Below are 25071 nucleotides of genomic sequence, written 5' to 3'. Positions count from 1 at the left end.
ATTGACAAGAGCAAAAAAATTCTGCCGCTTCAACATTTGTTGCCCGCCTAGCGAACGAACGAACCCACCAGCCCATTCAACGAGCATCTCCAAGTGCCTTTTGGCAGCGTCTTCACGTCAACGTTTCTCAGTCGCGCCAGACTCCATCCAACCCGCCTGAATAGATAAACGCGACACAAACGCAAAAATGGCCAAGAAGAGAAAAGCCCCGAGACCGACCGGTCCCGCCGAGCCTCGCGAGGTCGACGCCAAGGACGCCCGCCTTACCGTTAAGACTTACAAAGATGTCGCCAACTCCGAAGACGAATACTGGGAGAACCAGGATCGCATCGACTTTGACGACAGCGATGATGGCAGACAATCCAAGCGCAGGCGCCAAGACAAGGAGGAGGAGTTCCTAGAGGCTTCTGATGAGGAGGTTTTTGAGGAGGACGAATCCGATGAGGAGAGCGAACACGAAGACGCCGCGCCCGCGAAGGGCAAGAAGGTCAAGACAACAGTACTTTCCGACGAAGAGATGGGTGGTGAAGAGGAGGAAGAAGGCGACGAAGGATGGTGGGGTTCCTCCAGAAAGGACTATTACAATGCCGACCAGATCGAAACCGAGGCCGATGCCTTGGAGGAAGAGGCTGAGGCAAAGAGGCTACAGGCCAAGAAGTTGGCCAAGATGTCCGAGGCTGATTTCGCGTTCGACGAGAGCGAATGGCTAGGAACCAAGGAGGAGGCCGAGGGAGAGGAGGATGTCATTACCGAGAAACTCAACGAGATCGAAGTCACAGAGGACATGGGGCCGGAAGAAAGATACAAGCTTCTACAGAGCCGATATCCCGAGTTTGACTACCTGGCACAGGAGTTTAGGGAGCTGCAGCCGATTCTCACAACTCTCCAAAAAGAGGCCGAGGGCAAGCCTGCCAAGTCTCTGGAGATGGTCAAGTTCTGGACTCTTGGGTGCTACATCGCTTCACTCGCCAGTTATTTCGCTATCCTGACTTCGCCAGCAAGAGACAGCCAAGGTGTTTCCAAGACGATCAGCCCTACGGAACTCAGGGACCACGAGGTTATGGGCACGTTAATGAGCTGTCGCGAGGCCTGGCTCAAGGTCAAGGAACTCAAGCCGCTCAAGAGCGTCTCCTCGACCAGCGGCATGCTTTCGCCACCCGAAGATGAGGGCGAGTATGATGACCTGTCTGACGACGATATGGAGGACTTCAAGAAGATGCTCAAGAAGAGCAAGCGCGAATCCAAGGCTGAGCTCAAGGCCAAGGCGAAGAAGGAGGCCGAGAAGGCCAAGAAGGCCAGGGCTGTCGAGCAGTCTCTTGCCGATCTCTCCAGTCTGCTTGAAACCACCAAGACGGCAACCAAGGCCAGCAAGAAGTCTGTCAAGGTCGACAAGCGCGATGACGATGAGCGCTCCGACTTTGGTGACGAGGAGATCCTTGAAGCTCACGTGGCCAAGGAGAAGGCTGCTCGCAAGAAGAGTCTCAAATTCTACACCTCCCAGATTGTGTCCAAGTCCGCCAAGCGTGCGGATGCGGGTCGCAACGCCGGTGGTGATGACGATCTTCCCTACCGTGAGAGATTTGTAAGTCGGCCATTGCCTAAAAAACATTCCGTGTTGTCATATACTGACTTTTGCGCAGAGAGACAGGCAAGCACGGCTCAACGCCGAGGCCGAGAAGCGCGGCAAGAAGGACAGCAAGCACGGCGCCGTGCTGGGCGAGGGCGACAGCGACGACGAGGACAAGGCCGTTGCCAAGCAGGTGCGCGGGGAGGAGGACGAGTACTACGACATGGTGGCGCACAACGCGGCCAAGAAGAAGGAGGACAAGGCGGCCAAGTACGAGGCTTTGGCGGCGGCCAAGGGCGCCCGGGTCGTGGAGGAGACGACGATCGGCCCCGACGGCAAGCGCCAAATCAACTACCAGATCCAGAAGAACAAGGGCCTCACGCCGCATCGCAAGAAGGAGAACCGCAACCCGCGTGTCAAGAAGAGGATGAAGTACGCGGAGAAGCAGAAGAAGCTCAAGAGTGTCAAGGCCGTGTACAAGGGCGGCGAGGGCAAGGGCGGATACCAGGGAGAACTGTCGGGTATCAAGACCGGCTTGGTCAAGAGTATCAAGCTTTCTTGATTTGGATCTGGTTGTCGTGGTTGTTGGACTGGTTTGTAGTACTCTGGGTATATCATGCATGTATAAATTTTTGGGTTGTCGATAATCATGGTCTCAACGGAAACGGAAAAAGGGGGCTTGCACACACAATGGCATTGTATTTCTTGAACACACTCGATACCTCGTCAAAAACTACAATATCCGTTATTCTCAACACCGGAGGTCGCCGGTACTGGCACCCTGTTCAATCGTGTTGTACAGGTCCATAGTAAAACCCCGGGTCTGAGAACAGGGTCCTACAAGAATCCCTCAAAGTTTTTTTTGTTTTATCCCAATTCCTAATCCCTCTTCGTTTCTGTGCCCTTCCTTGAGATCTTTTGTGCGCCAAGATTCGAAAGGGTGGAAAGGCGATGTTGACTTGGAAAGGATACAAGGCCTGAATGGGAGCCAGTAGAAGCTCTGGGACAAATCAATGCAAATGCCCAAATCTCAACTTCGGATCAAATATAACACCACCACATGATAAATCCTTAGATTGGGCAATTTCTGAACAAACACACGATCCTCAACCGAACACTTTAATTTCGTTATCTTCAGTATCTTCAACACGGATAGTTCAAGAAGTAGTTTTGGGGATGAAACACTGGAATGTTAGAGCAATGATTAGGACATGCCACATTATTTTTCCAGTCCATCATGACTTTTCAAACCCAACAAACAGGCAGAAGGAAGAGTTCTAAACCAACAGTCTGCTTTTGGTCTATCAGAAACCCGGGTTTCCCTCGATGGGTTCTGATGCTGTTGTTGGATGTTGTTGTACTAGGGTTTCATCTAGCGGTTGACGTACCCCACAAGATCCACAGCCCGGGATGCTTGAGCCGCCTGAGACGTGCATGTTTTTAAGGGCTCTTTTGCCGCCGCCGAGGATGCATTACACGTATCTTGCAGGCGGGTCAACCTTGGGGGGGAACCGGTTTGCGGATGAAGAGGCAAAGGATTAAAACTAGTCATGCGACCATCAGACTTTTCACCATGTATGACTCGAATTGGATTGTAACCAGGTCGACTCTTTCCTTTGTTCAGCCCTTTTTGTTGACTTTGCATTTTGCATCGTTATCTTGAGCCTCACTTCAGTTTGTACTCTATAACTCTTTGACCGACCGCTCATGAATCCTCAGGGCGGCTCTCAAATAAAGTGACGTATCTCCTATCTACCAAACCCACAAAACAAGGACACAACAAAGAGCGAGGTGAACTGGGCTTCCAAGTCCCAACGAATCTTAGAGGCAAACAACTCAATCGATAAGGCGGGAGAGCAAAGCGCATCAACAAGCGTCTTCATTCATCAACCATCGCATCCTTCCTCACGCTTAAACCCCAACCTGTACCTATCAAGAGACGGTTGCACAAAACAGTGAGACAGCATTACACGCGGTCCTACGGACAACAGCAGCCACCATGGCGCCCCCGACCGAACTCCTCAACCTCGACGTCGAGGCCATATCGGGGATCCTCGGGTATGTCTCATTCCACTCCCAATTAACTTCAGCTTCTCCATCTTACTAAACCCTCTCAACAGCTCCGTATCAATAGCATGCTGGGTCGTCGTCTTCTCCCCGCAAATCATCGAAAACTTCCGCCGCTCATCCGCCGATGGACTCTCCATCCAATTCATCATCATCTGGTTAACGGGCGATGTCTTCAACATCTTGGGGGCCGTATTGCAAGGGGTCCTGCCGACCATGCTCATCTTGGCCATTTATTACACCATTGCCGACGTGGTGCTTTTGGCGCAATGTTTCTATTATCGGGGATTTACCTGGCGGGATGAAGTGGTTCCCACCATTGCCATTGACTCCGACGACAGTGAAGCTACTTCAGAGCGTGATATGGGGAGCAGACGCGGAAAGAACAAGGGTAAGGGGAGGGCTGATGGTAGTCGGGGGACGTCGAGCGATGAAGGAAGAAGGGTAGGAGAAGATTTGGAATCGGGACCGGATGAGCGTACCGCTTTGCTGGGAGGAGCAAGAGAAAGAGGAAATGCAGGCGTGTCATCCTCATCCGCGAGCACTATCACCAGCACTACCTTAACTCCCCACCACCACAACAACGGACATACCGGTCACGGCCACCACCTCAGAGTCTGCGGCGGCGGCGGCGGCGATCTCTACCCCTACGACGGTACCGGCGAAGGTCGCGGGTCCAGCTGGTCGCATCTCTCGCCCGCGGTCCCCCTCGTCGACGACGCCGACCTCGAAGCCGAAATCCTGCAGCAACCGCGCGGGCGCAACGGCAACAACCGTGCACGACCTGCTGCTGCCGGTCCCACGAAGCTGCAATCCTTCCTGTTCAACCTCATGGCCATCCTCATGGTTTGCGCAGCCGGCGTCATGGGTTGGTTTTTGTCTCGGGAGTATTACCCACAACAACCATCATATGAACCTCCTCCATCTTCCGATCCCCAAGACGGCGGCCTCCCCAAAACAGGAGTCGAGTTCTCCTTTTGGGGTCAAATCTACGGCTACCTCTCCGCCATCCTTTACCTCGGTTCTCGACTTCCTCAGCTACTTCTCAACTTTCGGCGCAAGTCCACCGAGGGTGTCTCCATGCTCTTCTTCTTGTTTGCCTGCCTGGGCAACTTGACCTATGTCTTATCCATCTTGGCCTACGACGGATCGTCGGAATGCGCTGCTGGCCCGGGCGATTGCGAGGATGGAGAGCCAGGACAGATTTACTGGCGCTATGTGCTGATCAACATGAGTTGGTTGGCGGGCAGCGCGGGGACGTTGTTGTTGGATGCGGCGATTTTTATACAATTCTTTTTGTATAGTAACGAGGAGGTTTGGAGTGATGATGAGGATGATAGTGAGTGGGATAGTGAAAGTGGGAGTGGGAGTGGGAGTGATGGGTGTAGTGTGATTAGTGAGAGGAGTGGAACGGTTAGTGAGGATGGGCAGGCAGGGGTTGAGCAGGGCCAGGAAAGTGATGGGAGGGGGTGGGATAGTGATGATGAGAGAAGTAAATTGGATGAGGCTGAGGTGAGAGGTAGGAGGAGGAGGGCGGAGAGAGATGTCGGGGTGAGGGGAGGTGCGTCCGTGGGTGCGGGTGGAAGTGAGAGTGGGAGGTTATGAGGGAGGTAAATGCTTCATATGTTTGGGTTAAAAAATGGTTGACGGACGTATGACGAAAGGCAAAACGGGAAATGGGCGGGCATATATGGGCGTTTAGGATGACGTTCTGGGTCATACAACTTGGATCAAGGCTCTTACTTTGTTGTAAAATGATATACACAACCATTCCCTCATCCTCTTCTCCACTCGCGAGTCTACACAAACCCCCCCTAAAGCTTATGCCTCTTTTTCCCGCTCGCAATTTTCTCAAACTCCCCCTGCGGCACTCCACTAACGAACCTATCCAAACCCGCCATCACCTCCGCCACATTCTGCGCATCATACACATCCCTCTCGGGCCTTCTGATCAGACTCTTGATCCCTAACAAACTATCTCCGACCAAATGATCTCCCAACCTTTCCTCAACTTCCTTTAACACCAACCCCTTAAACTTTTCCGTCTCTCCCTTTCCGACCTGCTCAAAGCACTTGGTCACAAACCCGGTCTGCACCAGCTCCTCCTTTGTAATTTTCTTACTCATAATCAACGCCTCGTTAGCCTTGGGTAGACCCAATCGCTGGACAAGACCGCGAGAGGCGCCTCCCTCGGCTACTAGACCGAGTGACGAGAAGGGGGTGAGCAGAAAAGTGGAGGGGACGCAGTAGATGAAGTCGGCGAAGGAAACCAAAGCGGCGGAGAGGCCGATGACAGGCCCATTGAGACCAACGATAAGAATCTTGGGGTGCGTATAGAAGGCCTGGGTGATGTTGAGGTTGTTGGCGACGAAGTTGCGGAGCCAGTGGTTGTGGATGGCGTCTTGGGAGGAGAGACCTTCGGAGGGGGCGACGTTGGATCTGGAGATGGAGACGTCGGCACCACTATGTATGGTGACATGTATATTAGTTGTTTGCTGATTTATGAAAAGTGACAAAACGGATTATACTTGGGGGCTTGATTGCTGTGTTACATAGTGCCGGTTGTGGCGGTCAGGGGAAGAGGTAATGGGAAGTAAACTAAAGCTTGGCTTACGCAGAAAAGTAACGGCCGGTGCCAATGATCAGGGTAATGTAGACCTCATCGTGGGTCGCAACCTCGCGTAGCCGTTGAGCCAGATCGTAGTATTGCATCTGGGTGAGGGCGTTGAGTTTCTTTTCATTGTTGATGGTGATGATGGCCAGTCGGCCCTTGTACTCGACGTTGATGACTGATGGTTCCGCCATGGCTCCGTATTGGTGGGACTACCTATTTTGAATTTTCTGGACTGAAGCTGTGTTGCAAGCAAAAGAGAGGAAGAAGTGAGAGAGATCTTGATATGCAAGACTCCAAAAGATGGAATTCCTTCCCCGGATGCCGAGAATGAGACGAACCCCTGTTTACGCGGGGCCAGCGGGCTTGGAACTGTGAAGATGTTCCCCACAATGCGGGGGTGGAGACGGTCATGCCTCGGCTATCCACTTTGGCCCTATGAAGACGGGAGTTAGTCATTATGATATTAACATGGTCTTTCTCCTTTGGCAAGTCAATGGATGATGGGGAGTTGAGGACGTGTTTGGAAAGGTGGTTAGAACGAGGTTACATACCTAGGTAGGTTTTGGAAGTTGAAGGATTGCACTATCCAGTCTCGAACAAATCATCCACCACTCCGGGCTTTCGTTATCGGGATATTTACCTAGCGCAAGACTGTCTTCTCAGACCAATCAATCCATCAGAATCACCACATTGATTTCCATTCCTCGCAGTATTCAAAGTCATTGATAAGCCCAAATTTCATACCTCGGATTACGCTTTTGTACGATTAGTGATCAGGTGGGTCAACCTATGCGCACTACAGCAGTCCTTATCTTGACCTACCTGGTCATCCATCTGTCAGAACCGTCAGGGATCAGGGACGGTAATAACCGTCAGAGTACTGAAAATACGCCGAACCTGATGGCATTGAGACTGGGGCCGCTGACCGTCTGTAACATGTGAATTTTACGGCGTAATGAAGAGGAACAACCGGGTAGTTGATGAAAACAATGGATCTTTATCACGCAATGGACGAAGCTCCAACTCGATGTACACTTGTGTACAGTCCTCTCCCGCGACCTATAGGAGCGTCTCCACCGCTGTCTTTTTCTCCTCGTATCCTCCTCATCCTCAGCAAGGGCAGACTGCCGTCAGGGGCTTGATCGTTCCATTTTCGAAACCAAGAAAATGGCCCTTAGCAACCAGTTCCCTGTCATCCAAGGCGGCGGGAATCCTTCCCTCAAAAGAAATAGCTTCCAAGTTGACCGCAGCGCAGAGTGGCACTGAACTGTCAACGAAGGGCGCACGCTTGTCATTCTGCTGTGGGCCTGTGGGGCCTATGGAGAACAGCAAGTGTTAGTATCTCGTCTTGAAACTTGGGTCCTTGAAGGCACAGACATAAAAGATGGAAGTGTCCCTTTCGATGTTGGCACTTCCATTAATCTCTATTACTCCAGATTGAGTTCCTCAAATAGGAAAAGAGATAAGTTCGGGTCTGACATACAAGTGGAAGACAACACGTTCCACCAAAGCTCGGCAGGTGACGAGACACCTCAAGATGGCTTCCCAATCAACCTTTGATATACCACTGGACTCACTGCCTCCATCCTATCGAACCACCGAACGCAATGCGGACTTCGACCCAATCCGCCGAGCTGAGACCGGCACTCCTGAGCCCCAAGATACCTCTGTTCAAGAACCTGTAAGACATGAGTTCTCCCAGCTACCGCCAGTTGACGGCGGCAAGGACGCCTGGCTCTTTTTAGCCGCTTGTTTCGTTGTCGAAGCATTAGTTTGGGGTACGTTCAGCATCATTTATCATGCACCTCTAACTCAGGTAACATCAGCCAAAAAGGCCAAATGCTGACCGTGACCCTCTACACCAGGCTTCCCCTACTCCTTCGGCGTCTTCCAAGACTACTACAGCATCCATCCGCCCTTTTCTTCCTCCAGCAACCTCGCCGTTATCGGCACCTGCGCCATGGGTATCATGTACATCGACACTCCCTTAATCATGTCCTTCTTCCGGCGTTTTCCGCGGTTCGCGCGATGGGCTCCCATTGTTGGGTTGCTAGTCATGTGTTTTGCCCTCGCCATGTCGTCCTTTTCCACAACCGTCACGCACTTGATCGTCACCCAGGGAATTCTTTACGGCATCGGGGGCTCGATCGCTTACTCTCCTTGCATCCTCTACCTGGATGAGTGGTTTGTCAAGAAGAAGGGATTGGCTTACGGGATTATGTGGTCCGGCACTGGTTTGGCGGGCGTGGTTCTGCCGCCGTTGCTGGAACATCTTTTGTCCGAGTATGGGTATCAGACGACACTACGCATCTGGGCAGTGGCGGTATTCGTCTTGACGGCGCCGTTGGCGTGGTTTTTGAAGCCTAGGATTTCTGTTGGGGGCAAGTTTGCGGCAAGTGAAGCAGTTTCGAACTCTTCTACGTCTGGGACAACAACCCCGACCAGCAACAACAACAACAACAACAACAACAACAACAATACTAACGTCCACGCTGCACCCCCAACCCCCTACACCCCCTCTTTCTCCTTCGTCCTCACCCGGCCCTTCCTCTTCTACCAACTCTTCAACATAATCGAAGCCCTCGGCTTCTTCCTCCCGGGTATCTACCTCCCCTCCTACGCGCGCTCCGTCCTGCAAGCCCAGGGGTTTCTCACGTCTCTAACTCTTTTGTTGCTCAATGTTGCCTCCGTCTTCGGCTGCGTTGCCATGGGCTGGTTCATTGACCGGCTGGACGTCACCACCTGCATCATGTTGTCGACAGCCGGCACCGTGCTGGGGACCTTCTTCCTCTGGGGGTTCGGCACCAACTTGGCAGTGTTGTATGTGTTTTGTGTGGTGTATGGGTTCTTTGCGGGCAGCTTCACGAGTGCGTGGCCGGGAATTATGAAGGAGGTTGCCAAGTTGGGTCATAGTGGCTCTGCCGAGACTGAAAATGAACACGGGAGTAAGCCGGTTGATCCGACTATGGTGTTTGCCTTTTTGGCGCTGGGCAGGGGAGTGGGAAATGTGGTCAGTGGGCCGTTGAGTGAGACGCTGGTTAAGGAGCTGCCGTGGCAAGGGCAAGCGTTGGCTGGGTATGGAAGTGGGTATGGAGGGCTAATTGCGTTTACGGGAGTGACGGCGTTGGTGGGAGGGGGAAGCTTTTTGTGGAAGAGGTTGGGGTGGTTGTGAACCCATGGGTCGGGTGTTGTGGTAGGGGGATGTGTACTGATGCGAATGTGTGCAAGTTGAGGTTTGTTTACCTCTAGCGAGACTACAGTCTCCTTAGACCAGGTAGACAGGAAACTAAGGCCATCATGTTCAGCTACAGCATAGAGATGCAAGTGTAGACAAAGAGGCAACCAAAACGAACTAAACGAGTTTGTGTGAAAACACTCGTCTTTCAGTTATGATCCCTCATCGCTTGATGATATTGATGGGAGAGGTAAATAGCTAACCTTACCCTCTGATATTCCTTGATTCGTGCTAATATGGATCAAAGTGGCTGAGCATGACGCAAGGCAGTCGCCATCTCATACCAATCAGTCGATGAAGGTATCACCAGACCTCGGCGCGTCGGCAGCATCAAGACCGACTGGCTGGTACCAAAACCCTGCAAAGGTCCTCAAAGTAGGACAAAACTTGAGGCTGAGTCTCTTGAGCTGACAGTGTAAGGGATGGTGAGCATATCGTATTTCTTCCCACTTGAGCCAGGGCGACCACGGACGAGATGTGATGCTGCTTAGATGTTGAGCTCACTGCAGGATTGTGTTCTGTGACTCCCCCGTCTCTCATCAGATGGCAGGATACGTTGCGCATACCTCGTTCCTCGGTCTCTGCTCGTAGCACCAAACAGGAACATCCGAGGAGAGTTTTGTCTGTGCTATGTTCAGGTTCAAGGAAAATGGTGCGGTATGGTACTATGCTGCTCGCTTTATTCCTTAAATGTTGACGGAACACCGTGCGTGAAGTCCGAGAAAGTCAGCCCCGAGAACTACGCACGCATGGTTTTCATTGAATGAAACGCATGGAGAGTTACAAAGAATCGAAAGCATGCATCTTGATACCAGACACTCTGCCTCAGCTCAATCGCTTCTACTGCGGCGAGTTCACTCAGCGATCAGCATGGATACGGGTGTAGATGTGTTACACAGAGAAGCCATGCAAGAACAAGCTATGCTAAGGGGGAGATGAGATGTTTGTCCTTTTTAGTCCCGCTACAGCACGCGAGTGATCATAGGACAGAACACTCAGCTGCAGCGGGGTGGATTAGACCGGCTGTCTAGGCCTTGGGATTTTTCTTCCACGCGAACGATAAAATTAAGTTAACCTAGAGCGCAAGGAGAGATAGCGCAGAGGCAGGCAAGTTGTGGGTTTTGTGTGTGTGATTGTGTTTGTAATCTTGTGACGCGACGCTGGCAAAGGGGATTGAATTAGGTCAGTCAAAGGAGGAGATAGTGTCGCCGCCGTCAAACCGTTGTATGGCTGCCGGAGCAACTGCATCGGGGAGCAGGAGAACACGAATAACAGCTCTGGCGTAACACCCGGGGCATGTTGAACATGACAGCCAAACATAGTTGAGGTCGGGCGATGGGGATCTCTTGCGACGTTGCGCAGAGTTTGGATGAGTTGAGAAAAATGTTGTCGTTTTGTTGGTTGTCAGCTTGTTGTGCTTGTGCTGTGAAAAGGAGGAAAGGGATCAGAAATTTCAAATTCTCGGCGCAGTTTTGTCTTCGCATTTGCATATGGCCCGTGCGCCACTCACCCCACCATGAATTGCGCCCGCTCCTGTTTAGGCGGAGGGGCGGCAGTTGTCGGTCCGAGTCTGACGGCAGATGGCCTGTGCGCTGCCTGCCTGCAATCGCAATGCAAGGTACAAAACCAAATTGTCGCAACCGCCGGTTGTCCACTTTTTCTTCCTTTCTTCATTAAACACTTATCAACGCACCTTAAATCAACCGAGACTGACTGACTCCTCCACTCGCTGTCGGTCAATAAGAGTGCAAGAGTAACTTGAGTCTCCCTCCCGCTATTCATACGACATCAGCGCGTTCATTTCCCAATGGCTCTGAGACCGGTCGGCGGGGGGTTCTCTACATCTCCAATCCCATCAAGATACGGCATGTGAACGGCAATGAAATACCTGTCCACAATATGATGACAGCCGCCGTGCCAGGGTGACCCGGGTGACCTAGGTGACATGGAACGAAGCGTTCTCAATCAAATCGAAAGAGCCACTCCCTTCAGTTTCGTTGAACCAACATGTCAAATACGGATGGCCACAGAGGCGCAATAACTGTAAGGCATCTCACCCTAGAACCTCTCTGTGTGTTTCCCCGTGTGTAGGTGATAGATTCCGTACCACGTAACAGAGCAAGACGGGTCTAGGATGCCTCGTGGATCAGTACCGTGCTCGTATTTGGCTACAGCTTAACGAACCGCTGCCGTACACCATCGTCTGCCGTCTTCGCCGTCCGTTGGAGCTTCCAAGCTACTCCATGCCTAAATCGAGATACTCCCCGTGGAAGGAGTTGCCGGCATCGTCCTACCTGAGAAGCTCCTCTGTGTATCTGGAAAGTGCCCCTCTGGGTCTTGTCTTCCTAAACTTCACGGACAGCTACAGCCGATGGGGGTCAACAGGACACTGCTGGTCGGTTGCGGAGAGGCGAGGGGCTCTACGCCACTGTCGGAATCAATGACCAAATGGGTCACTCATGGGTATGGGTAAACGGGGAGGTATGCAAGTTTGTGCCGACCGTGGTTGGCGATAGCCTCACCTCCCTGCTCCGGACCCCTCTCGCAACTGAAACATCCAGCAACCAAAGTCGCAAATCTCGAGTTACAGATATGCAAAGGGTCGAATCTGATGGTCTTGGGCACCTGGAATCACATCTTCAGAAGCCGAGAGACAAAACCACGGTGCGTTCATTCGTCAATCAAACCTTGCTTCGTCATACCATGTCAGGCATAAGAACACTACAGCATCTTAAGCTGACGCACAAGTCGTTCCTATATCCCTAGTCCGACTCGATAACCGCCCGACTCAGCAAATCATGTTGGGTTGCTCTGTGGCCTGTACCATGGTCAAGTATAGACTTCAAGCCCCTGGACTCGCTGAACACAGGAGTAACTACCAGCTCAGGCGTCTCCCACCGGGGATGAAGGAAGTTTCACCCGAGTGTCGAGATATTTCCTTCTCTTTTCAATCATCTAGTCCGAGGCTGGCCGGCTTGGGCTCGGCTCCAGCAGCCACTTCCCGAGACCAGATATGTCCGTTGCTCCGTTGAATGCGGCTCTGCCCGCTTCGCACCTCCCTTTCACTGCCAGTTGTGGACCACTTTCGGAATTGGCGGTCAGACATCATCCTGCCCAAGAAGCAGTGTACCGTATCCTCTTGACTTCACGGCATCACGAAACGCCGGTAGTTTGCCCTTCTTGGCCTCCATGGTAACTATCACCAAGACAGCCTGCCAGATGCCGCCGGGATGGATGATGTCTCAGTGTCAATATGCCGAGGAATAGGAAGATTTCCCCGGTCTGACTCCTCCGTCCTTCTCAGCTTACCCCCTTACTCTGAGAATTAACGTACGGAAGGCCGCAGCAAACTATCAACTTGTGACGCAGGAGGCCAAAGTCGTACGGATCGTCTTCCTCAATCGTGTATTGAGAGTCTGTATTGCCTTCGGGCTGATTGAACCCTGCGGAGGTGGAAATGCGAGCTTGACATGGGCTGTGAGCCTTGGCATGGTGTCGACAACCAAGGTCATGGTGGCTTTGATGCTGAGAGAGCTTGATCTGATCAGGACTGTCAGCTCAACCCAACAGGATAGCCCTCGATAAACGCTGTGTGTCTCGTGAAATGATGTCCTGACATAGCAGTCACGATGTTGGGTCAAAGCGTTGCCCGTTCGGACGGCTGAAGTATATAAGCCTCCTTGGTCGGCAGAGAGGGTGAGATTTATCGGACACTCGACGATGAGAATCCAACAGAAGCCTCACCTCTTCTCTTTATTGGGCTGACGATACTTACATATCCATCTAAGATACATATTTTTTTTCCGCTTCGACCGACTATCGATACGTCAAAATGATCAGATCCACCAGTAACTGTGGCTCAAGCCTTTTCATCACCGAAGATGTGGTCAGCAACTACATGTCCTTCATTGGGTCAACCCAATATGATTGGGAAAATCCGACAATGATGGACGGCCCCGATGATCCGGACCCAAAAAATGCCACGCAATCCAGAGGCACCATTCAGTATGGACCAGATGAGGAGGACCCTCGCCAAGCCGAAGAGCCCTACAGACGCTTCATAAGCATCATTATCTACGGCGATAGTGAAAATGGAGGTTCGAGAAAGCCTTCTTCCAAGAAATAATCCAGTGAGTTTGCAATTTTCTTTCCCATCTAGTCACTCATTGTGATGACAGGATGATTCCTGACATCTCACACCGACAAGATACGTCTGGCTATAAGAAACATGTCAACATGCTTTTGACAAGCCACGGGAACCCTGTCCCAAAGTCCCGGTCAAAGTCATATTGAGACATTTACGTCTCAGTGACACCAGGCTGCTGCTTCAGTTATATAAGAGATAACGACTGGATGACGGATTGTCATCTGCTATTTCCTCTGTCTCTGTTTTTTTCTCCACCTATCGTCTTGTTTCTTTCGCAGGTTTTTTTTTTTTTTTTTCTTTTTTTTTTCTTTTTTTTTCCTCAGCTTGAATGCTATATCACCACACCACCAAAAGAACTTCAATTTTGTTTTGCTTGTTGCCCTGTTGGGGTTTTACCTAATATTGATATTTGTTCAAATCTGTAAGAAGGCAATCATCACGGGAAACGATCATGGCGTGCTGCACAGTCCCTTCTAAATGAGGATGGGAACGACGGAAGACAAAATTGGGCGGCTCTTGTGATTTCCAACCAGTTTCTCTCTTTCTCTGGCTCAGTTTTTCTTATCTTGCTTCTAGAATTTTTCTTCAATACAGTACTGGACCTTCCATCACCCATTCATGTGTGTCCTCAGTTCCTCTGGTACCGTACTTGCCCATGCCCATGCATATATGTCTCAAATTCACCCGCCTCATCACGTTTTCCGCTTCCTCGCATACGCGCGCCAGATATCACGGCTCTCGTGTGTCTCAGCTAGCGACATGTTTCGTGCCTCCACCAGGCTACCAAAGGTAGCCCACATGCAGACCCGACTGAATGTCCCTGTCTCGGACTTTTCCCAACGGCAATTGGTGAGGGCAAAGAACTGAACTGAACGCAGTGAGGGTGAGTAACACACTCCAATTTGTCTGTACTCTGGACTGAGATCCTAGCCCACGCAATTGACACACAATTGTCAGCTGCAGTACAGCATTAACTGATTGACCGACTGACAAGCTGTCAGTGAGACTTTTAGGCGGTCTACCGACAATGGACATGCAAGTTCAGGTTCAACCAGACCACTATATACAAGACAAAGATCCCGAGGTCTATTTTTGACTGAATCTGGGGATCATTGCTTGCTACGTTATCACCGTTTATCCATGGGCAGCTGAAGGGGCAATTCAAACCGTTTAAAAGCTCGGTAACAAGGAAAAGAATATCTTCCTTTCCTAACAGTACAATCCAGAAGCATCACCCTAGATACGTCCGGCTTCGTAGTTAGCCCTATGAAAATCCCACCCTTGGGTTGAGACAACATGTTTCAAATATCCTTGGCTGCAAGGTATAAGTACTGAAAAGCCTCATGACAAGGAAGCGTGCCACGAGCCAAGCAAACAGAAAACGAAACAAGCAGTCGAAAGTACACCGCACACTACGCTAGAGGTAGCTTTAAGGCAGGTGAGACATCTACATAACGCGAGAATTATTTCCGTCTTCGCTTTGAAGCGGGAGATAGAAAGGATAGATTAGAGGAAAGTACTGAGCCTTAGTGAGCTTCGGGGCGGCGAGATGAGAAGGTAATGAGGTTTGGAGGCAGGGAGGCAGGGAGGCAGGGTACTTCTGTTTCAGTGCTTCCATAGAAATTATTCTTGAGATCTTTAATGTCAAAGAAAGTTTGAGTCTGGAGAGAGTACCAATCTCGACAAAAACAAGGGTTGAGGAAAGGGGTGCAAACAAACTGCCCCAAACACAATAAAGAATTCAATAAATAACTCAACGTCAATGCGACTCGCAATCTCTGCTACTGCTGGGGCCGCTTGGAGTTTTGTTTTATCTGTACCAAAATGTGAAAGACTTTGGTTAATATCCCGGGGAAAAGTCGGGAAAAGAAATGGAATACAACACTGGCTAGAGGTGCCCTTACGACCTAAAATTCTATGTCTACCTAGAGATCTGCCTTGGACAAGAGCATTTGACTTTGCTTTTACTGGCATAGCGTTGGCGAATGGATCCTCGAAAGTGGGAGTGTGGCGTTAATTCGAGCCGCCTCTGTAAGAACATCGTGTGTTGGCTTATTGACTTGACTATGCTCGTTGTGCGATGGAAGTTCATCTTTGGCCTTGCACAACCAAATGCTTCACTCTATCAAGAAAATATGTGGTGTTGATAGTTTCGTAGGAGAATGATATTTGCCAATTTGGGAAACTCGGCACCTTTCAAGCCGCCTTACCCAGATAATTCTTCTTTGTCGTCAGGGCCGACCTGATTGACGGGTTGGGGCAAGGCCCCAGATTGTTGGGATGACATTGAATGGAAGGCAAGCTGTTCAAACCCTTTTTGGGCAATATTGATGGCAAATACGAGTAATGGTCTACGTTTTTGATAGCTAGAAGGGGGGGTTTCGTTCCTACTATGCTTCGTTTGCCTTCACGACTTGCCATGAAAGCATGAAGTTCTCCGGGCTGCTGCTGGTCGGAGCTGCACTGATTGTGTTGACGCACGAGAAAGAACACATCATTGTCGACGAGGCTAATAATCACCATGCCTATGATCACAAAGCGTGCGGACCAGAGGGGCTAGGAGACGACCCCCTCCGATCCTCTGCTGCCGACATTCTCGCGACTGGCGATACCGATGCGTTGACTTACTACGCCGGGAACAGTGCCAACTCGCATCCCCAAGAAGATCCCAACACTTCCCCAGGGCACAACTGGAGCAGTACCAATCCCTGCTTCAACAGCATCATTTCCAACGATGCGTTCTGTGTCTTTACAAGCACTTCCTACACCAATGACGAAGGAATCTCTTTCATCACCACCGCTCAACGAGCCGCTTACCTTACTTCCCTTTTATCCTTCACTCCGCGTTCGAATATTACATCCAGCCCTGCAAAATACACCATCAGCTCCATCCCCGGTAAAGGCCTGGGTCTCATAGCCAGCACCCGCATCCCTCGCGGTTCTGTGATACTCTCCTCACACCCGACGCTCATGATCGACTACCGCGTCTTCGACGAACTGCTGCGCACCGATTACATCTCACTCCAAGCGGCCGCCATCTCCTCTCTCCCACCGGCCCACCGCTCGGCCTTTTTCGACCTCTCCACGCAATCGAAGAATGCCAGCGTCACCGGTGGTCTTTCGCGAATAGCCCTGACGGATACCATTATAACCACTAACGCTTTTGACATCCCCGCACCTCCACCTCGGCCTCCTTCTCCTCACTCCTCTCCTCCCCACGACCAAATCCACCCTAACGATGCCCTCTGGTACACAGTCTTCGCCTCCTCCATCTCCCGTCTCAACCACGACTGCCGCCCCAATGCCGATTACCGATTTGACTGGAACAGCAACAAAGGAGGGCCAGGCCTGGTTCAAGTGATAACTGCCGTGAAAGACATCCTCCCCGGGGAGGAAATCACCATCTCTTACATCAGCCCACTTAGATCCCGTAAGGCGCGGCAGAAACTCCTGAGTACGGCGTGGGGGTTTGAGTGCTCTTGTGAGCTTTGCTCACGGTCGGGGGGAAGGGTGGAGGAGGCGGATCGGAGGGTGAGGTTGATCAGGAAAGTTCGGAGACTGTTAAAGGATGAACAAGAAGGGGGAAGTAATGCAGGAAGGGGAGAGGAGGGGGAAGGGTGGAAGATGGGGAGTAGAGAGCAAGGGGAAGGGGAAGGGGATAGAACAAAAGCGGCAGAGTTGTTGGTGAGTTTGTATGAAATGGAAGGGTTATGGGGGATGGTTCATGAGGCGTATGCATTGGCGGCGAGGGAGTATAGTAAAGCGGGAGAGACGTGGATGGTGATGAAGTGGGCGGCATTGGCGGTAGAGTTTGGGACGATGGTGTTGGGAGAAGGGGATGAGGCGCTTAGGGAGATGAAAGGGTTGGCAAGGAATCCCTGGGGCCATGGGGCTTGGAGTAGCCGAAACAAGAGCGAAGGGTATGGGGAGGGAGATGAGGAAGGTTGGTGAACCTTTTTCATTTTCACATGTTTCAAGACCTGTTGATGTATGAAACCAAAGTCGTTGGAAAGGCTTTATTTGTTTGATGATGGTTGGCTGGCTCTTCTGTTGAATGGTGCCTCTGATGGTTCAGTTGTCTTCGGCACTCAAGGTTCTGGGCCCCGATGTTCAGGTACCTGAACACAGCAGGGAAGGCGGTACTAACAGGACGTCATCAGTGGATCGTTTCAGGCCATACGCGAGGTATCCATAACCACCCGGTCATCCGGCTCTTGACGGAAGGAAAAAAAAAAAAAAAAAAACGTCAAATAAAATCTTGCCTCGAATGCCATCGGGTTGCTGATCATGAACACCATCTCAAAGTCTTCTCAGAGTGCTTCAGACCGTTGAGAAAAAGCAACAGCTTCCACTTCCATCAACCTCAGGTTCCAGACCCACCCATCCCCGGTGTAGGGCAGCTAGCGACATAGTCCGCATAGCAAAAACAGGCACCCAGAGCTAGTGTACTAGTCGCTGTCCCCCGCTTGGCGACAGGGTGGAGTGCGGGGTAACATCGAGCTTGTTCGCTTGTGGTGCTGCACCTTGATGTCAATCCTCCTTTCCTCCATTCTGCCAAACAAGGAACCGCTAGAGGTAGAACTAGACTTTCAGCACAGCCTCACAAGAACCACCATCGACGATTGAAACACAACAATTTGGATCACGCAAGAGCTCCCACCCGTCATTGCCCAACAACAAAATCTCAACATTCTTTCGCGCGCCCTGCCCACCACTCGTTTGCGACACGACATCACTGACTGGTACCAACACCGTTTCCATACCATCACCACAACAACATCCCACAACTACGACAATACCCCCCCTTAGGCAGCAACCATGGATTCCGAAAAGGCCATCGCGGCCATCAAAGAGGCCAGACCCCCTGCCACTGACCGCTTCACATATCTTACCATTGTCGAGACGAACCTCTCCCCGGCCGTCCTGCCAACCCTCAATGAAGTCCTCCAAGATGCAGAGCTCACGCAGGAAATCGGTTGGGATCTGGTTTATAACCTAGTCAACCTTCCCGGCTCCGACGAGTGCTTGGAGACGATTGCGCGACTGGGCAACCCCCGTGAAGTTATTCTCAAGGTCCTCGAGACCCTCGAACTCCTCAGCCAGGATGACGGCTATCAGAGCGACGACGAAAGTGAGGCAGGGGAGACCAACGGCGAGAAGTCGGTGCCGTTTAAGCAAAAGTTCATCACCCTAGTCAACATGCTGTCCATCCTACATAAGCGCATCAAGACGAAATATCCGAGCCGATTCCTCGCAACATCCCTACAGACCATCTACAACACCTACCGGCCCAACCATGAGATGACCGCGGCTGTCATCAACCTCGTTCGTAGCTTAGCCGGTAACAAGAGGCCACCTCTCCCCACCCGCAAGTCGAGCGTCAACGTCGCAAATCCAGATCAGCATGGGGATGCCACTAAGAATGCCCCCGATCCCGAGGCAGACAAGGAAACTGAGCATCCCACAGAGACTGCGATACAGGAGAGGTTGCTCTTGAGCTTCGCGACATGCATTCTTGAGTCCTTTGTCAACAAGAACGATGTGGCGTGGGCACCAAGGCTGTTGGAGTTCCACAACCCGGAGAAGATCGTCCCTGGGCGCAAGACCCTCATGGCGAGATTCCGTGAAGAGAAGGAGCTGTCGGAGAAGGATGGCGCCGTCGGACAGTTGGTGGTATGTTGACTTTGTGTCCCTGTGAATGAAATGTCGCCGAGTGCGCTGACCCATGAACACCACAGGCGTTGATCGCCGATCTCGGTCTGTCGTCTTGCGACAAAACCTTCCTTAGCCAAGTCACCGAGGGCCCTCTCCAAACCGATCCCCTATCCAAAACAGAAGACATCGCCAGGCCGGAAGACATTGGCTTGTCGACGGGTGGATGCGTTATCCTTTTGGCATACTGGGTGTTCTCGACAACTGTGTTCGACTCCGACCACCCGGTACCCGATATGCACATCTTCCCCGACCACTTGGCCATGCTCGAGAAGTTCCTTCAAGATGATGCTGAGGATCAGATTCGAAAAGCGCCGGGAACGGTGCAAGCCCTGGTCACCATCGGCCTTTGGCTTCACGACAAGGGTCTTATTTCAGCGATTCCCAAGGCGCCGCTCGCCAACCAAACGACGAACCCTGACGAAGCAACCTCGGACTACATGTGCTACATCCTTTTTGTAACACTCATTGCTGTCTTCCACCCACAACTACACGTGCGCAATGCCGCGAGCTGTCTTGCCGGGCTGGTCCTTCACGCCGACCCAGCCGACGACGACCGCCTGAAGATTCTGTACGATCTTCTCGAAAACTGCGACTACGCATCGCTCAAGGCGTGCGCCATCACATGGCTCCGCGAGGAACTTATCGCTGCCGCTCCCAATGCGCAAGCAGCCCCTCAAAATCTTGCGGCTCCAATGAATCAGGCTCCCCTCCCGTCACCAACCCTGCAGCCGGGCACCGCGACACCTGGCACGAGATCGAGGGCTGGAACAAACATGAACGTCTTCGCTGGTCCTCAAGCGCTTGAGACGGTCCAGTACGTAGTATTTTCCAACATGGGCTTCCTCAAAGAACTGGATCTCCAGAAGCTAGTGAACGAGTTGGGCACCAATGCCCCCTTTTTCCTCCAGGCTGTGAACTTTGGTTTGTTCTTGTGGGGTTCGGCAGACAAGTGGAGGAGGGTACTGCCTCCGAACTTGGATGCGACGGTCAAGGAGCGCTGGTTCGCGCCGCTTCATGATGCGGTAGCGAAGGTGAAGAAGGCCGTGGACAGCGGCGAGATTGAGGGCCAAGAGTTGGGGTCATTGCAGTTCGATTTGGATGTGTTGAGCGAGCGTCTGAGTCGGTTGGAGGCGGCCGAGGGCTTTGCTGTTGAGAAGTAGATGGTGTATAGGGATAAATTTAATGCAATATGCCCGACCGGAAAAGCATGGCTTCAGCAAGAGAAGGGACGGATTTATATGGACGCTTTCAACAGGTATGGATGGGAGGACACGATGTATCAAGGGGGTGGAGTTTGTCGGTTCTACGAAAGTCAAGCGAAGTAAATGTCTACTTGTACTGTTAATGAGTATGTGCTCGTGTAGCTGGCTGTTACGCGCCGGATGGTCGCAAATGAACAAGCAAGGGGGTTATCGTATAACCTGCTGCCCATCTATGTTTTCGTGAACCCGTTCCGCTGTGTAACTTGGTGATGATAATGACAAGTGAATTCAGGGGCCAACAGATGGGGTGACGGCATGGACGATGGCAAAGTGCACAGACCACCTATTTTGCCGGCCAGCCAGGGGGACAAATTAGGCTTAGCGCAGATTACTGGCAGCTGACTCCGCACAAGACACAAAAATCCACCATCCACTGGCAACAAAATCCTTTCCTGATCCCTTCGCTCAAGTCGACAGACGCAACATAGCATACCTATAGAAGAAATTCTACAGGAAGACGGCCAAGATGTCCAAGATTTCCGTCGGTACGTTTTCGCAATCGCCGGGAATCGTCTTTTCTCAATATGAAGACACCAAAATGACAAATCGCTGATTATTTTGACTCTTGACAGCCGCTGTGCGTCAGCACGTTACTGACCTTCTTGAGTACTCTAACGAGACCAAGAAGCGCAACTTCCTCGAGACCGTCGAGCTCCAGATCGGCCTCAAGAACTATGACCCCCAGCGTGACAAGCGTTTCTCTGGCACCATCCGCCTGCCCAGCATTCCCCGCCCCAACATGAGCATCTGCATTCTCGGTGACCAGCACGATATCGACCGTGCCAAGCACGGCGGTGTTGACGCCATGTCCGTCGACGATCTCAAGAAGCTCAACAAGAACAAGAAGCTCATCAAGAAGCTTGCTCGCAAGTACGATGCCTTCGTCGCCTCCGAGGCCCTTATCAAGCAGATCCCTCGTCTGCTCGGTCCCGGTCTTTCCAAGGGTATGTTTTTGTCGGCTCCTCCTTTCAACCATATCAGAAACGCAAAATGCTAACGAAATGACCTCTACTACAGCTGGCAAGTTCCCCACCCCCGTCTCCCACTCCGACGACCTTACCGGCAAGCTCAACGAGGTCAAGTCCACCATCAAGTTCCAGCTCAAGAAGGTTCTCTGCATGGGTGTCGCCGTCGGCAACGTTGGCATGACCCAGGAGCAGCTTGTTGGTAACATCATGTTGGCCATCAACTACCTCGTCTCCCTCCTCAAGAAGGGCTGGCAGAACGTCGGTAGCCTTACCATCAAGGCTACCATGTCTCCCCCCAAGCGCCTCTACTAAATGTAGTCATGGTCTGCTAAGGCAGCGATTACTTCCTTGCTCTCGTTTGTTGGGGTACAGTCACTAGTCAGCCTTTGATTAGGTCATACCGGTTTCTGTTATTGGGCAGCCGCGAGGGATGATGGGTGTCGCTGTTGGACGGTCTACATGAGGAGCTCCGTAGTTCTGAAGGGTTCAAATCTAAAGGAATTGCGGTCCATATCTGTTTCGCTTTCTTGCTCATGCCATGTGAATTTCTAATGACTTGCATGACTGCGTTGGACGGGAATGTCAGCCGCGCATTTGTGGCAGCGTTCCGAGTCAAGAGACAGCAAGTTCCACGATATCCCGGGAACTGATTCGGAGCCATTCATGCTGGAGGAAATGATGTTGTCAAGGATCGCATGTTGTTACATAGCGGTGACAAAGGATGAATTACTCATCAACAGGACCACGTCCACAACACCAGCTCCCGATCGCTGTTTCGGCTGGCGCGAGTTTTGAAGTTTTGCCCCGCTGTGCCCCCGCCCCGCCCGAGGGACTGGAAATCCGGCATTGCATTAGGTTATGGACCGTCAATCGCGACTCGGTCGTTGTTGATGACGAATCAATCGTCTTTTGCCTCTTATGCCGTAGTCTATTTCTTCCGCTAGATCGAGGGGAAAAAAAGAAAAGAAAAGAAAAGAACATAAAAAACAACTGCTCAAACCTCTCCGTTGTAAAATCACCGCCTGTTCATGTTCATCTCATCTTGCTTCTGCAGGGTCGGAAACTTGCCTAACCACCTGCACCGCTTACCTCGGTATACCTCCATTCTGTCAAATCATCGGGCATTACACTCCCAACCTCATCCCCAACCCAACGCAACCATCACCACCACCACAACAACAACAACAAAAACAATCTCAAACACCAATCCCCCTTCTACAAAACCACCACTACACACTCACCAACTACAGCAACAACAACAAGAACTACCCAATATGCCCCCACCAGCCCTCCCCACGCTCTCCTACCTCTCCCAGGAGTCCAACTCGGCCCTCACGCGCAAGTTCGGGCCCGAAACCGCCAACTACTTCTCGGGCTCCCCCTTGAACCGACTCTCGTGGTTGCGCTCCGACCACCTCTTTTTGAGGGCCGCGTTTTCTCATGCCTCGGCCCGGTTCTTGTTGATGAACAACTTGGGGCCAATGGTGGAGAGCAAGCAGAATGACGCGAGGTTGGCGTTCGCGGGACCGGAAGATGTGAAGGGGTTGTTGGGTAGCGGGGAGGAGGTGTTTAGGAGTGAGGAGGAAGTTGTGGGTGGGTATGATAGTGAGGCGGCAGGGAAAGGTGAGAGGATGGTGGTGTTTTTGGGCGTGGATCTTGTGGATGAGAAGAAGCAGCAGCCGCAGGAGGGGGAGGATGTGTTTGTGTGGAAGGAGTTCAGGGGGGCGCCGTATTTTGCTGTTGACGTTACGCCGCGTGAAGGCGATGGCGAGGAGGGAAAGGCAAAGGCGGCGGAGTTGATCAAGAAGATGGAGGAGGAGAAGGGACATGCGTTTTTGAGCGCTAGTCCTAGGGGGATGGCGTTGGAGGCTGGACATGGTGAGTCTGATCCTACGGTCCTGTTTTAACAGGACTTCTTTTTGGAAAGGGGGCGTGAATACTGATGGGAGGAACAGCTGCCATGTACGGCCAAGCTCGCGCCGTGGTTGACTGGAACGCCCGCAACCCTTTCTGCGCCCAATGCGGCCAGCGCACCATCTCCGTCCACGCCGGCACCAAGCGCGTGTGTCCCCCGACGGACAAGGGCAAGGACCGCGCTCCCTGCGCCACTCGAGGCACCGTCTCGAACCTGTCCTTCCCGCGAACCGACCCGACCGTGATCATGGCCATCATCAGCGCTGACGGCACCAAGGTTTTGCTGGGGCGCAACCGGCGCTGGCCTCAGTATTGGTACAGCACCCTCGCCGGGTTCCAGGAGCCGGGTGAGTCGATCGAGGAGGCGGTCCGCCGCGAGGTCTGGGAGGAAAGCGGTGTCACCGTTGGACGGGTGGTGCTGCATAGCTCGCAGCCGTGGCCTTTCCCGGCTAGCTTGATGATTGGAGCTATTGGCCAGGCGCTGCCGGGCGATGGAGAGAAGATCTTCTTGGGGCACGATGCGGAGCTGGAGGATGCCAAGTGGTTCCCCTTTGAGGAGGTCAAGGAGGCGTTGCTCAATGGGGCGAGTGCTCTAGGAGAGGCGGCGCCGGCTGGATATGTAGAGGGTGCGTTGAGGTTGCCGCCGCAGACGGCTATTGCGAACCGGTTGGTCAAAGCCGTGGTGGAGGGGTGGTGGACTATGTCGAAGATCTGAAGTGGTGAGTTGATATATAGATAGATGGCCTTTGCATACATAGACCTTTAACTTTTCTTGGAGAGGCGCCTTCAGTAGTGCTCGTTCGATTAGGTGGTTGTGTGTAAGGCCAGTGGCATATTCAATACATTGCAATGTACCAATATGTCGGCATCTGACAGTCTAATGTCAAACAAGGAGGCTCGGGAATGTCGCGAACAGCAACATTGTGCTTTCACGACCTTGAGGTTGGGTGAGAACGAGAAAGACGGACGTCCTTCAACTCGAATCTCGAATCGACATTGTCATATTTGCAGTTCGCGTCTTTCCAAAATCAACGTGCAGTCCTTCTTGTGGAGCAACATCTGCACACAACTGGTAATGACCGCAAGCGCGATTTTGCACACAACGCACACCAACACACATCGAACTGACAGGGAGCGCGCAAAGCGACCTATCCGTTCCCAAAGCTCATCTATCCATGACAAGCAGAGCCTCATTTCTTCTCCACGTCGCCCCCCTTAGGCAGCGAACACAGCGAAAAACAGATTTTCAGAAAAAAGAAATGTCGAAACCACCCCACGATCACGGACCTAGAATGTTCGACGTCCGCGACTAGTGTAAAGGGAAGAGATGGAGAAGCATTACTTTAGGAGGCCGGGAACGGAGGAAGACCCATCGGGAGTATGGTACAAGAGTAACCCTCAGCAAGCCGCTATGCGGAGCCACCAGTATTAATGTAGTTAGTAACAAGGCCACTCTCCAACACATGACGGTGTAGAGAGAGCATCCTTGCCACTGAAGAAAAAAAAAAGAGAAAAGGAAACGGAAAGGAGGGGGAGCAGTGTGCGGTTTTATACGGGTGGAAATGTTGGGCGCTAGTGGGGC

General features: G+C 52.0%; 10 protein-coding genes across 10 annotated transcripts; 9 read left to right on the top strand and 1 right to left on the bottom strand.

The window, feature by feature from the left end:
- Nucleotides 1-42: 42 nt before the first annotated feature.
- On the top strand, nt 43-2339 carry B0T23DRAFT_120856 (Sas10 C-terminal domain-containing protein). The gene is made up of 2 exons (XM_062832032.1): nt 43-1582; nt 1641-2339. The coding sequence occupies exons 1-2, from the start codon at nt 188-190 to the stop codon at nt 2127-2129; spliced, it is 1884 nt and encodes a 627-aa protein (XP_062694336.1). The 5' UTR covers nt 43-187; the 3' UTR covers nt 2130-2339.
- Nucleotides 2340-3086: 747 nt separating this feature from the next.
- B0T23DRAFT_452841 (PQ loop repeat-domain-containing protein) lies at nt 3087-5239 on the top strand (the record flags this gene model as incomplete). The annotated part of the gene is made up of 2 exons (XM_062841154.1): nt 3087-3625; nt 3688-5239. Exons 1-2 carry the CDS (start codon nt 3567-3569, stop codon nt 5237-5239), a joined length of 1611 nt encoding a protein of 536 aa, XP_062694335.1. The 5' UTR covers nt 3087-3566.
- Nucleotides 5240-5341: 102 nt separating this feature from the next.
- On the bottom strand, nt 5342-6782 carry B0T23DRAFT_377744 (ClpP/crotonase-like domain-containing protein). The gene is made up of 2 exons (XM_062837046.1): nt 6253-6782; nt 5342-6101 (listed from the first exon to the last, which is right to left on the bottom strand). Exons 1-2 carry the CDS (start codon nt 6437-6439, stop codon nt 5449-5451), a joined length of 840 nt encoding a protein of 279 aa, XP_062694334.1. The 5' UTR covers nt 6440-6782; the 3' UTR covers nt 5342-5448.
- A 1003-nt stretch (nt 6783-7785) lies between these two features.
- Nucleotides 7786-9420, top strand: B0T23DRAFT_314556 (major facilitator superfamily domain-containing protein; the record flags this gene model as incomplete). The annotated part of the gene is made up of 2 exons (XM_062834805.1): nt 7786-8026; nt 8114-9420. 2 exons carry the CDS (start codon nt 7786-7788, stop codon nt 9418-9420), a joined length of 1548 nt encoding a protein of 515 aa, XP_062694333.1.
- A 1748-nt stretch (nt 9421-11168) lies between these two features.
- On the top strand, nt 11169-12750 carry B0T23DRAFT_419547 (uncharacterized protein; the record flags this gene model as incomplete). Its single annotated transcript, XM_062839708.1, has 5 exons — nt 11169-11526; nt 11601-11805; nt 11846-12147; nt 12318-12354; nt 12443-12750. Exons 1-5 carry the CDS (start codon nt 11491-11493, stop codon nt 12748-12750), a joined length of 888 nt encoding a protein of 295 aa, XP_062694332.1. The 5' UTR covers nt 11169-11490.
- Nucleotides 12751-13315: 565 nt separating this feature from the next.
- On the top strand, nt 13316-14060 carry B0T23DRAFT_440487 (uncharacterized protein; the record flags this gene model as incomplete). Its single annotated transcript, XM_062840730.1, has 2 exons — nt 13316-13580; nt 13643-14060. 2 exons carry the CDS (start codon nt 13316-13318, stop codon nt 13774-13776), a joined length of 399 nt encoding a protein of 132 aa, XP_062694331.1. The 3' UTR covers nt 13777-14060.
- Nucleotides 14061-15843: 1783 nt separating this feature from the next.
- On the top strand, nt 15844-17911 carry B0T23DRAFT_377733 (uncharacterized protein). The gene has a single exon (XM_062837045.1). It carries the CDS (start codon nt 16058-16060, stop codon nt 17579-17581), a length of 1524 nt encoding a protein of 507 aa, XP_062694330.1. The 5' UTR covers nt 15844-16057; the 3' UTR covers nt 17582-17911.
- A 537-nt stretch (nt 17912-18448) lies between these two features.
- On the top strand, nt 18449-20505 carry B0T23DRAFT_315472 (YAP-binding/ALF4/Glomulin; the record flags this gene model as incomplete). Its single annotated transcript, XM_062834859.1, has 2 exons — nt 18449-19303; nt 19369-20505. 2 exons carry the CDS (start codon nt 18449-18451, stop codon nt 20503-20505), a joined length of 1992 nt encoding a protein of 663 aa, XP_062694329.1.
- A 568-nt stretch (nt 20506-21073) lies between these two features.
- B0T23DRAFT_403705 (ribosomal protein L1-like protein) lies at nt 21074-21887 on the top strand (the record flags this gene model as incomplete). Its single annotated transcript, XM_062838804.1, has 3 exons — nt 21074-21092; nt 21180-21551; nt 21625-21887. 3 exons carry the CDS (start codon nt 21074-21076, stop codon nt 21885-21887), a joined length of 654 nt encoding a protein of 217 aa, XP_062694328.1.
- A 962-nt stretch (nt 21888-22849) lies between these two features.
- Nucleotides 22850-24204, top strand: B0T23DRAFT_427845 (NUDIX hydrolase domain-like protein; the record flags this gene model as incomplete). The annotated part of the gene is made up of 2 exons (XM_062840097.1): nt 22850-23453; nt 23531-24204. The coding sequence occupies 2 exons, from the start codon at nt 22850-22852 to the stop codon at nt 24202-24204; spliced, it is 1278 nt and encodes a 425-aa protein (XP_062694327.1).
- Nucleotides 24205-25071: the final 867 nt, after the last annotated feature.

The sequence above is a fragment of the Neurospora hispaniola genome (assembly GCF_033458365.1).
Source record: "Neurospora hispaniola strain FGSC 10403 chromosome Unknown B0T23scaffold_3, whole genome shotgun sequence".
Lineage (NCBI taxonomy): Eukaryota > Fungi > Ascomycota > Sordariomycetes > Sordariales > Sordariaceae > Neurospora > Neurospora hispaniola.
The sequence above is the reverse complement of the archived record's forward strand: the minus strand, read 5'-3'. Positions and strand labels throughout refer to the sequence as shown.